Genomic DNA, 12,499 nt, shown 5'->3' with positions numbered 1-12,499 from the left:
TATATATATATATATATATATATATATATATATATATATATATTGTAAGCTCTATTGTGTACATAATTCTCACTTTATTATTGCTGTACATACTACCCACTATTTTGAAACAAGCAATATACTCATTTTCCATATTTATTTTTATCAAACTGAATGAACAGAGTAAACCTATCAGTATATTCATATTTATTTAAGGTCAACTGATTATTCAGTTATTTACTCAATATTTAAGTAGTAGAACCCATGACCATTATATTATTAGCTTGAACATGAATGGAAATTTATTATTTTATAAATTTCGTCATATTAGAAAAACATATTTTTATGAATGAAGTCTTATTAGAAATATTTTTTTTTATGGATGAACACTGAAATAGCCTTTTATGGTCCAGAATGTTAAGAAAGATTCTCCCACCAATAATTTAGCCTTTGAAGCATCTCAATTTGAGTTTATATATATAAAAAAAATTAGATTTATGAAATTCATACCATTTTTCATCGGATTTTTTTGTCATTTTAATCGATACTTAATGTAGTATTTGTCATGATAGGATAGGTAAACATAATTTGTAATAGAAAACTATATTTCATCATTAACAGTAACTAGCAACTATTAAGCGTATTTTTGTTGACTTGCATGAATACAATAACAGCCCAAATGCCTAAGTGAATGTTGAAGTAATAAGATTATTGGAAAGGTCTTGGGACCTCTGATCCAGTGAGTTATTTTGACAATAATTCATTCACAAGAAATCTTCATAGACATGTAATGACAATATTTAACTAGATACACATCTGAATATATCATCTGAGATTACTGAGATTAGGTAGACATTGTATTTACCAACATGCTGAGGATGATAAAAATTGATGCCATAGTACAACCAGGAAAGAATTTCTAAGTTTTTAGAAAGGTTCAACACTCCAAAATCTCTCAAATATCAGGTTGAAAATTTTGTAAGCTATGGAAAAGAATATGAAGTTCAGATGAGTTATAAAGATACAGAATTATAATTAAGTAAATACATTGCACATCAGGTGGGCTGCACTGAAAATTTCAGTGGTGTGTTCAAGGTAAGCCATAGGTTCTGCTTGGAGTTTGTGGAACTGAACTTGATACAGATCCAGTAAATTGAGACCCAAATCCAGCACCAGAGGATTGGGATCCAAATCCAGCACCAGATGATTGGGATCCAAATCCAGTCCCAGAGCCAAATCCAGCACCAGGTGATTGAGATCCAAATCCAGCACCAGATGATTGGGATCCAAATCCAGCACCAGATGATTGAGATCCAAATCCAGCCCCAGAGCCAAATCCAGCTCCAGATGATTGAGACCCAAATCCAGCGCCAGATGATTGAGATCCAAATCCAGCACCAGATGATTGAGATCCAAATCCAGCACCAGATGATTGGGATCCAAATCCAGTACCAGAGAACTGTGATCCGGATCCAGAGAATTGAGATCCACTTCCAGAAAACTGAGAACCAGATCCAGCTTGAGAACTTCCACCATAAGTTCCCCTGTTTCCAGCAGCATTGGCAGCAGCGTCTTCTAGAGCTGCCTTTTCAATCTGAGCAATTGCATGAGGTGGAAGAGGAGGAGGCGTTGGTAGAAGGGGTGACTCTACACGGTAACCATCTCCATCGGCGACAAACTGGAAGTTAGCTGGAGTGCCATCAGGGAATGTGAATCTGAAATGGCAAGGGTGGATAAGTATGACAATTATAACTAAAAACATAACATAGTTTTATAAACAATAGAATATACATATTTTTCTCAAATTTTTTTTAACTTGTAAGTAGTTTTTCATTTGGTATAGAATATGTTCATACTTACGACCATGCACCCTGCTGCGCCACAGCTCCAGTTTCACCTTGTGGGTATCCTTGTTCCTGTCTGCTGATGCCATTGGCAGTTTCAAAGTTGAAGGTGTAAGAACCATCGGCATGTGGACCATCACGATCATCAACAAGAATAGGAATGACTGGTGCAGAGGGACCTTGGTAAGTGGGAGAAGCCCCAGAAGGGCGGGATCCTCCAAAGCCTCCTGCTGAGGATCCAGCAGGGCGAGATCCACCGAAGGACCCAGTAGATCCACTGAAACCTCCAGAAGAAGATCCACCAAATCCAGCAGTGGAAGATCCTCCAAAAGCAGAAGCGCCTAATCCCGAGGAACCTCCAAAACCAGATCCTGAAGCGCCTCCAAAATCAGATCCTGAAGCTCCAAAACCACCTGAGGAACTACCTGAAGAACCGCCAAATCCTCCACTTACACCACCACCGAAACCACTGCTGACAGATCCCCCAAGTCCTCCCAGAGAGGAACCTGCAAATCCTCCTCCCTGTGCACCAGAGGAAGCCCCAAAAGTGCCTGCTGAAGACCCGGATCCACCTACTGCAGGAGGTTGGTACAATCTTGCTGGGTCAGAAAGAACTCCGTTGGGTATTACAACTGCCAGGAAGGCGCACAACACCTTCATCGTCTGGAAAGGTTTCGTGTTTATCATTATCCGAAATAGAAAGTTTTTTGAAGCTGTTAAATAATTGAAATATTTCTAAATGAATTAAGTTTATAGGGTTGCAATCCAGTTAAATTTCTTATCTTAGAATTATGTTACCGTAATTTGACTTTGATTTTCATTCATGGCCATAATGGATGGATATATTTTGTGATGATGATATGTGTGAGTAATAGTTCTGCTTCGTCATTTTGGACTATCGTGGAGAACAAAAATTATATTGAGTATTGAATCGCAAAATCGTGTATTTAATTATTTGAAAGAAAATTAGATAAAGTTAACTATCTTTTCCATTTTCTTATGTGGTGTTCAAGTTGAAATTAACCATAAATGTGACTGATTAGTTCAAGTTAATAGTATTTTTTCGGTAATTTCGTCCTTATCATTAGTTTTACAAGTGATCAATGAAAGGTAAACTGTCGAGAATCAAATAAGAAATTAAGAGTTCGTGAAACCGAGGCAACGAGAGAACTTACTTTGGTCGTCATCGTTGTCTGAAGGAGTCGAACTGAATGTGATGATCCTTCGTCTCTGCAACGCTTTTATAAGGGACCGGTGCCCTTCGCCCTCTTAGGCTGCCATTCCCCCCAGTTAAGCTCCCCTCCCCCACCTCCAGTTAAGCTCCCCTCCCCCACCCCTAATGATCAGATCCAGTCCATCCTTATTCACGTAAAAACTAGCCTTTCACGGGCCATCTTCCCCCTCCCCCCTCCCCCCTCCATCTCCCCCCTCCCCCCTCCCCTGCGCCTCTTCATTTCCCGTAATCCAGTTTATCGCGAAAGTGAATCAAAAGCTGATGGGAAATAGACTGGAGGAAATTTGTTTTATTAAACTGAATGACGACTTTTCTCTTTCAAGGTAATTTAATATATCAAACATATCTTCAGTATCTGAAGATTGACTTGCTTCTTAATAAGGTTAAGTGTTCAAATTTGATGTATTTTGTTGATTCCACTCAGCAAGAATACTTATTGTTAGTTTTTTAAACGTATTTTATACGATTTTTTATCGATAACTATTTCTAAAATCGTTAATTGTATATTTGAAGGAAATTCTTCTTGTGCGATTTTCCTTCAAATTTCATTTAGATCTTTTCAAGTAAATTAAGATTATATTTTAGTTACTCATTACTCTGAGCTAATTGAATAATTTAGTGGTTGGCGATAAAGTAAGACATTTTAATTGTGAATTTAATTTGTTCAGATTTATTAGTGTTGATGATTGATTATGTATTTCCTTCATTAAGGGTCAGACACCTTGGTAGTTCGTACTTTGGGTAACTATCCTAAGGTGAATAAGTCATAAAATTAACTTATCTAGTTTGAAGTCAGATTTCCTTTTGGCCTCTTGATAGATATAGATTTCCAACTAGATTGATGATCCAAGATTTTAGAACCATCTTTTTTGACAGACAACTTTTGAGAAGAGGGATGATATAACTCTAGGTTATACAATGATTTATATCCTCCGTATATAAGGGTTAGTGGTTATAGTATAAAAGGTCTCTAGGTTATATAGTGATTTATATCCTTTTTGTATACGGACTAGTGATCCTAGTATTAAAGGTCTAAGATTAATCTGTTTTTAGGAATATCTGTCCATACGAAAGGATATTCTGGAATGGCGTTGTCAGTCAATTGGAATGTATCACTGGGAATGTTATTTCTGGAATGCCTCAGTTATATTATTATTATTATTATTATCGTTGTTGTTGTTGTTGTTATTATTATTACTAGCTAAACTACAAACCTAGTTGGAAAAGCAAGATGCTATAAGCCCAAGGGCTCCAACAGGGAAAAATAGCCCAGTGAGGAAAGGAAATAAAGAAATCAATAAATGATATAAGAAGTGATGAACCTATCATTAAGTAAGTGTTTCATCTGCTCTGAGCCTAGAAAGGTCAATCAAGGAATGAGCTAAAAAGGACTGATGGAAAAGGTACCTTGACCTTTCCCTTCATAAGGAATGAGAGTTGATTACCTTTTGTATTATTCCCAAATTGGTTGTTCTTATAAAGAATGAAGTAACGTTTCATTTTTTGCTTCATATAGAATTGCTCATGGCAAACATAGAGTTAACCATTCTATTGTTTTATTATTAGTATTAAATGCTAAGCTACAGCCCTAGTTGGAAAAGCAGGCTGCTATACGCCCAGGGGCTCCAACAAGGAAAATAGCCCAGTGAGGAAAGGAAACAAGGAAAAATAAAATGTTTTAAGAACAGTTAAAACATTGAAATAAATATTTCCCTATATAAACTATAAAAACTATAACAAAACAAGAGGAAAAGAAACTAGATAGAACGGTGTGCCTGAGTGTACCCTCAAGCAAGAGAACTCTAACCCTAAACAGTGGAACACCATGATACAGAGGTTATGGCACTACCCAAGACTAGAGAACATAGAGAACAACGGTTTGATTTTGGAGTGTCCATCTCCTAGAAAAGCTGCTTACCATAGCTAAAGAGTCTCTTCTACCCTTACCAAGTGGAAAGTAGCCACTGAATAATTACAGTGTAGTAGTTAACCCCTTTGGTGAAAAAGAATTGTTTGGCAATCTCACTGTTGTCAAGTGTACGAGGACAGAGGAGAATATGTAAAGAATAGGCCAGACTATTCGGAGTATGTGTAGGCAAAGGAAAAGAACCGTAACCAGAGAGAAAGATCCAATGTAATACTGTCTGGCCAGTCTAGCGTAGACGGTGGCTGGTGCCCTGGCCAACCTACTACTACTCTAAAGGTTTCTTTTGTTATTGTATTCTTACTCCTTATAATTTCGTAGAACTGTTATAAGTGAGGAAGCATCCATACATGCATGTATTTTTGCCTTATACTTATAGAAGGGTAATAACATGTATACCCTAAGTCTTTATTGGTGATTTTGTAACCCCTACATCTCTTCACTGACCTCAACAGATGCTGGCAGCCATTTGCAAATGGCTGGATTGGTAAGCTGTAGGTGAGGAGCAATCCACTGGCCTACCAAACGTGATCCATTTATACTGTATAGGTTATTGCCCGTACTGGGTCATTTCACATTACAAAATTGTTTGGTATTTTTACCATATGGATTAAAAATGACAATAATCTTTTTTAAGAAACTAACGTATACAACTGTTATTTTTATACCAGATAAATTATTATTCTGCTCCCATCTTGTCTTATTTATAAACAAATGAGAAATCCAAGTCTGTCAAGAAAAGAAAGAGAAAACTGAATACTCTGATCAAGTAGAGATGACGATTCTTTATAACTGTGATCTCTTATAGCAGAAAATGGTGGTAGAGTGGTGAGAAATCTTGCTCTTGTCTTAAAGATACCAGACGACTGTTTCAAAATTCTGAGTCTTGTACTGTTGGAATTGTCTACAGATTATTGTCAGTTGAGTACATTTTGTTGTGCTGTTCAAATTGTGTAAATCAGCACCAGAAATACCATCTCGATGGTAAATCTTATATGTATAAGTAGATCTTTATTTCGACTACATGAGCAGTATCCAACGTGAGGTAATTTTATCTATTTTACATCTCTTTGATTAATGTGCAATGAAATGAAAGTGCTGATTATTTGGCAATCATTGCTCGAGTCCATAGAATATATGTCCTAGAAGTCACATTAGACGGAACTCTTCCTTTAAAAGAACACGTAAGGAAAGTCATGTCAAATGGTGGTACAAGAAACAATCTCTTGGGCAAAATCGCCAACCTTAACTGGGAATTTGATTCCAAAACGCTGAGAACAACAGCACTAGCGCTGATCTTTACTATTTCTCAGCAACGTGGGCTAGATCATTCCACGCTGACAAAATAGATCCTGAGCTAAACTAGTCATGCCACGTAATAACTGGCACCTTAAAACTGGCATCTGTACCAGTACTCTACAGATTGTTGGGAATCACACTACCACACATCTCTAAGGACACTCATCCAAACACACAGAAATGCAGTTGAGAAAATTACACGAGATATTCCCTTTTTGGTCACAGTGGCTCAGTAAGGAGACTGTATAATTATTATTATGATTATTATTATTATTATTATTATTATTATTATTATTATTATTATTATTATTATTATTATTACTTGATAGTCCAGAATTAGTCATGACCATTGGTAGTTCAGATCTTGAGCAGTCGGTAAACCACACGCTTGGAGAGTAAATGGAATGGGATCATTGCCCACCTAATGATGCCTTCCAAAGTCCAAATGATTAACTTCCTAGTGGAATGAACCTTTCCAGAAAAGACTAGGTGACATTAAACAGAGCAAGAATCAGAGTAGGCAAGACTGGGAGCAACATTTATAAATAGGGACTTTATCCCACCAGCGAGTCCCCATGTGACCATCCAATGCAAACCATGGAGTATATACTTCGAGATTGTCAACTAGGACCCATATATACAGATCAAGACCTATAGGACTTTAATGAAGCTACCAAACAATGGATTATGTACTGTGTATAAAATGTGTGCCTGGTTTGGTACCCTATTGGGAAGTACATAAGCTATTTATGGCAGAGAACTTGTTGGAGCAGCGAGACCGCAAGTTTTCATGTGATGTAGCAGCACCCAAAGGGGATTTGAATGGGGAACCAACGTGGTTTACGAGTCTAGACTTTTCTCGAAGTCAAGAAAGGACCGTAATTTAGGCTGCTTGGACTAGTAACAACAGTCCTAGAGAAACGATGCTGATCGTTTTGCAACGGTGGAACTTTGCTCTTCGTTAGGGTATGGAGCTGGTGGGATTGGAAATGGGATGATATGAACTGTATTTACAACCCAACAAATATAATTTGGAATAAACTTCTAGAATAATACATATATATATATATAATATATATATATATATATATATATATATATATATATATATATATATATATATATATATATATATATATATATATACACACACATATATTGTAAGCTCTTTTTTATTGCAGTACATACTACCCGCGATTTTGAAACAAACAATATACCCATTTTTCATATTCATTTATGGTCAACTGATTATTCAGTTTTTTACTCAGTATTTAAGTTGTAGATCCTATGACCATTATACTATTATGGTGCAGAATGTTAAGAAAGATTCTCCCAACCAACAATTTTCCCTTAGAAGTATCTCAATTTAAGTCTTATATAAAGAAAAATTAGATTTATGAAATTAATACCATTTTTCATGGGATGTTTTTCTCATTTTAATTGATATTTAATGTAGTAGTTATCATGATAGGATAGGTAAACAGAATTCGTAATAGAAAATTATATTTCATCATTAACAGTAACTAGCAACTATTAAGCGTATTTTTGTTGACTTGCATGAATAGAATAACAGCCCAAATGCCTAAGTGAATGTTGAAGTAATAATATTATTGGAAAGGTCTTTGTACCTCTGATCCAGTGAGTTATTTTCAAAATAATTCACTCACAAGAAATCTTCATAGACATGTAATGACAATATTTAACTAGATACACATCATATGAATATTTCATCTGAGATTACTGAGATTAGGTAGACATTGGATTTACCAACATGCTGACAATAATGAAAATTGATGCTATTGTACAATCAGGAAAGAATCTCTTTTTTAGAAAGGTTCAACACTCCAAAAACTCTCAAATATCATCTGAAACACTTTGTAAGCTATGGAAAAGAATATGAAGTTTAGATGAGTTATAAAGATACAGAATTATAATGAAGTAAATACATTGCACATCAGGTGGGCTGCACTGAAAATTTCACTGGTGTGTTCAAGGTAAGCCATAGGTTCTGCTTGGAGTTTGTGGAACTGAACTTGATACAGATCCAGTAAACTGAGATCCAAATACAGCACCAGATGATTGAGATCCAAATCCAGCACCAGATGATTGAGATCCAAATCCAGCACCAGATGATTGGGATCCAAATCCAGCACCAGATGATTGAGATCCAAATCCAGCCCCAGATCCGAATCCAGCACCAGATGATTGGGATCCAAATCCAGCACCAGATGATTGAGATCCAAAACCAGCACCAGATGATTGAGATCCAAAACCAGCACCAGATGATTGAGATCCAAAACCAGCACCAGATGATTGAGATCCAAAACCAGCCCCAGAACCAAATCCAGCCCCAGAGCCAAATCCAGCACCAGATGATTGGGATCCAAATCCAGCACCAGAGGATTGGGATCCAAATCCAGCACCAGATGATTGAGATCCAAAACCAGCGCCAGATGTTTGGGATCCAAATCCAGTACCAGAGAACTGAGATCCAGATCCAGAGAATTGAGATCCACTTCCAGAAAACTGAGATCCAGATCCAGAGAATTGAGATCCACTTCCAGAAAACTGAGAACCAGATCCAGCTTGAGAACTTGCACCATAAGTTCCCCTGTTTCCAGCAGCATTAGCAGCAGCGTCTTCTAGAGCTGCCTTTTCAATCTGAGCAATTGCATGAGGTGGAAGAGGAGGAGGCGTTGGTAGAAGGGGTGACTCTACACGGTAACCATCTCCATCGGCGACAAACTGGAAGTTAGCTGGGGTGCCATCAGGGAATGTGAATCTGAAATGGCAAGTGTGGATAAGTATGATAATTATAACTAAAAGCATTCTTAGTTTAATAAACAATAGTATATTCATATTTTTGTCAAATTTTCTTTAACTTATAAGTAGTTTTTCATTTGGTATAGAATATGTTCATACTTACGACCATGCACCTTGCTGCGCCACAGCTCCAGTTTCACCTTGTGGGTATCCTTGTTCTTGTCTGCTGATTCCATTACCAGTTTCGAAGTTGAAGGTGTAAGAACCATCGGCATGTGGACCATCACGGTCATCAACAAGAATAGGAATGATTGGTGCAGAGGGACCTTGGTAACTGGGGGAAGCACCAGAAGGGCGGGATCCTCCAAAGCCTCCTGCTGAGGATCCAGTAGGGCGAGATACACCAAAGGATCCAGTAGATCCACTAAAGCCTCCAGAAGAAGATCCACCAAATCCAGCAGTGGAAGAACCTCCAAAAGCAGAAGCACCTAATCCTGAAGAACCTCCAAATCCTCCACTTACACCACCACCAAAACCACTGCTGACAGATCCTCCAAGTCCTCCTAGAGAGGAACCTCCAAATCCTCCTCCAGATAATCTATTAAATCCTCCACTTGCTGCACCTCCTTGTGCACCTGAGGAAGCCCCAAAAGCTCCTGCAGAAGACCCAGATCCACCTAGTGCAGGGGGTTGGTACAATCTTGCTGGATTAGAAAGAACTTCGCTGGGTATTACAACTGCCAGGAAGGCGCACAACACCTTCACCATCTGGAAAGGTTTCAGGTTTATCATTATCCGAAAATAGAAAGTCGTTCTGAAATTGGTAAATATTTGAAATATTTCTAAATGAATTAAGTTTATAGGGTTGCAATCCAGTTAAATTTCTAATCTTAGAATTATGTTACCGTAATTTGACTTTGATTTTCATTCATGGCCATAATTGATGGATATATTTTGTGATGGTGATATGTGTGAGTAATAGTTCAGCTTCGTCATTTTGGACTATTGTGGAGAAAAAAAATTATATTGAGTATTGAATCGCAAAATCGTGTATTTAATTATTTGAAAGAAAATTAGATAAAGTTAACTATCTTTTCCATTTTCTTATGTGGTGTTCAAGTTGAAATTAACTATAAATGTGACTGAATAGTTCAAGTTAATAGTATCTTTTCGATAATTTCGTCCTTATCATTAGTTATATAAGTGATCATTGAAAGGTAAAACTGTCAAGAATCAAATAAGAAATTAAGAGTTCGTGAAACCGAGTCAACGAGAGAACTTACTTTGGTCGTCATCGTTGTCTGAAGGAGTCGAACTGAATGTGATGATCCATCGTCTCTGCAACGCTTTTATAAGGGACCGGTGCCCTTCGCCCTCTTAGGCTTCCACCCCCTCCCCTCCCCCAGCAAAGAAGGCCCCCTCCCCATCCTTATTCACCTAAAATTTTGCCCTTCGCGGGCCATCTTTCCTCCGCCTTCTTCTTTTCCAGTGATCCAGTTTTTCGCGAAAGTGAATCAAAAGTCGATTGGAAATTTGTGTTGATGAAATTTAATTCAATCGAATGGCGTCAGTTCTGTTTAAAGATTCTTTTAATTGTAATATCGGTTTTGAACTAAGATGGACTTGCTTTTTAATAATGTTACTGTTAATATTTTATATATTTTGATTTTTTTTTTTTTGGTGCGCAAGCAATTTTTTATTTATTTTTTTTTTTTTAAAGTCTGTTTATGATAAATAATTGAAGGAGATTCTGGACATTAGAGAATACTAATGTTATTTAAATTCATATTTCTTTATTCTTAATAATATAATAATAAAAGTATACTGTATTTATGATAGAGTAACACATCATTGTAAACTGATTGAATAATTACGTGATAGAGCTGTAGTAAGAAATTTTAATCGGAAAGGTAATTTATTTTTAGACATAGTTATTAATTTTTAATTTCTATAATTAACACCATTTCTCGTAATCCTCGGTAGCTAGAACTTTGGGTAACTATCCTGTGGTGATTAAGGCATAGAATTAACTTATCTAGTATGAAGTTAGATATCCTTTGGCCTCTTCATAGATATAGATTCCCAACTAAATAAGTAATATAAGATTTTGGATCCATTTTTTACGGAGAATGACTTTTGGGGAAAATGATGGTGTCACTTCATGTTACACCATTAATTGTATCCTTCTTTTGTTATTATTATTATTATTATTATTATTATTATTATTATTATTATTATTATTATTGATGGTATTTTTATTATTATTATGGATGGTATTATTATTATTATTATCATAATTATTATTATTATTATTATTATTATTATTATTATTATTATTATTATGGATGGTATTATTATTATTATTATTATCATTATTATTGTTATTATTATTATTATTACTATTATTATTATTATTATTATGGATGCTATTTTTGTTATCATCATCATTATTATTATTATTATATTTATTAATATGGAGGCTATTTTTGTTATCATCATCATCATCATCATCATCATCATCATCATTATTATTATTATTATTATTATTATTATTATTATTATTACTAGCTAAGCTACAACCCTAGTTGGAAAAACAAGATACTATAAACCCAAGGGCTCCAACAGGGAAAAATAGCCCAATGAGGGAAGGAAATAGAAAAATAAATAAACTATATATGTAATGAACAATTAAAATGAAATATTTTAATAACATTAACATCAAAACAGATATTTCTTTTATAAACTATAAAAAATACATATGTCCTTCTTATATACGGATAAGTGATCTTAGTATAAAATGAGTAAGACCAATCTGCTTTTAGGAATATCTTTGCTGATCATGGCGAGACTGAATCCCTATCACCACATTAAGATATCCTCACTCAAAAAGGGTAGCCTACAATTGGACATAAATGATCAAAGAGTTCCCTGTGTATTAGACCTGGTGAATTAGGTTCTCTGTACATTTGCCCTTAGGGTCAACTGAGTAAAAAGTCCTTTTATCTGCTGGACGTTTTCTCCAACACAAAAATGTGGTGCTGATTGTTAGCTAATTTTAATTATGTATAAGGCAGTGCTTATAGATGTGAATGTTACCTTCAGCATCTTCTCATAGAATTAAAATACTACATGAGATACATAATGCAAGAGTTCGAATAGCCAGAAGAATATTCACTTCTTTCCATTTGAAGGTTACTCTTGAATGGCAGAAGCAAGGGACATGACAGCGACCCAGAGACTGATTATACTGTATATACATATGATCAGTGCCCAAGCCCCCTCTCCACCCTAGGTACGACCAGGAAAGCCCATGCGATAATTACTGATGACTCAGTGGTTAGACCTATTGGCTCTCCCAAACAGCTTCCCCCCCCCCCCCTCACCTCTAGCTCACAAGGACAGTTGGGTTGCAGATATTACGAGAAACTATTTAATTTGAACGATTCTGGAACCCCC

The 12,499-nt window shown here is 36.1% G+C and overlaps 1 protein-coding gene across 1 annotated transcript; it reads right to left on the bottom strand.

The window, feature by feature from the left end:
* Positions 1-1,069: 1,069 nt before the first annotated feature.
* On the bottom strand, positions 1,070-10,338 carry LOC137635494 (fibroin heavy chain-like). Its single transcript, XM_068367954.1, has 6 exons — positions 10,327-10,338; positions 9,207-9,811; positions 8,276-9,062; positions 2,999-3,061; positions 1,840-2,486; positions 1,070-1,694 (listed from the first exon to the last, which is right to left on the bottom strand). Exons 1-6 carry the CDS (start codon positions 10,336-10,338, stop codon positions 1,070-1,072), a joined length of 2,739 nt encoding a protein of 912 aa, XP_068224055.1.
* Between the last annotated feature and the right edge of the window lie 2,161 nt (positions 10,339-12,499).

This window comes from Palaemon carinicauda, unplaced genomic scaffold (assembly GCF_036898095.1).
Source record: "Palaemon carinicauda isolate YSFRI2023 unplaced genomic scaffold, ASM3689809v2 scaffold130, whole genome shotgun sequence".
In the NCBI taxonomy this organism is placed as follows: Eukaryota; Metazoa; Arthropoda; class Malacostraca; order Decapoda; family Palaemonidae; genus Palaemon; species Palaemon carinicauda.
Note: the sequence above shows the minus strand (reverse complement) of the source record. Positions and strands in the feature narration are given on the sequence as shown.

What these genes read in the sequence shown, in the direction of transcription:
- LOC137635494 (XM_068367954.1), bottom strand. An exon ending in AGACAACGATGACGACCAAA is followed by an intron (nt 2,487 to 2,998) that starts GTAAGTTCTCTC and finishes AAACCTTTCCAG; the next exon opens with ACGATGAAGGTGTTGTGCGC. An exon ending in GCGCAGCAGGGTGCATGGTC is followed by an intron (nt 1,695 to 1,839) that starts GTAAGTATGAAC and finishes TTGCCATTTCAG; the next exon opens with ATTCACATTCCCTGATGGCA.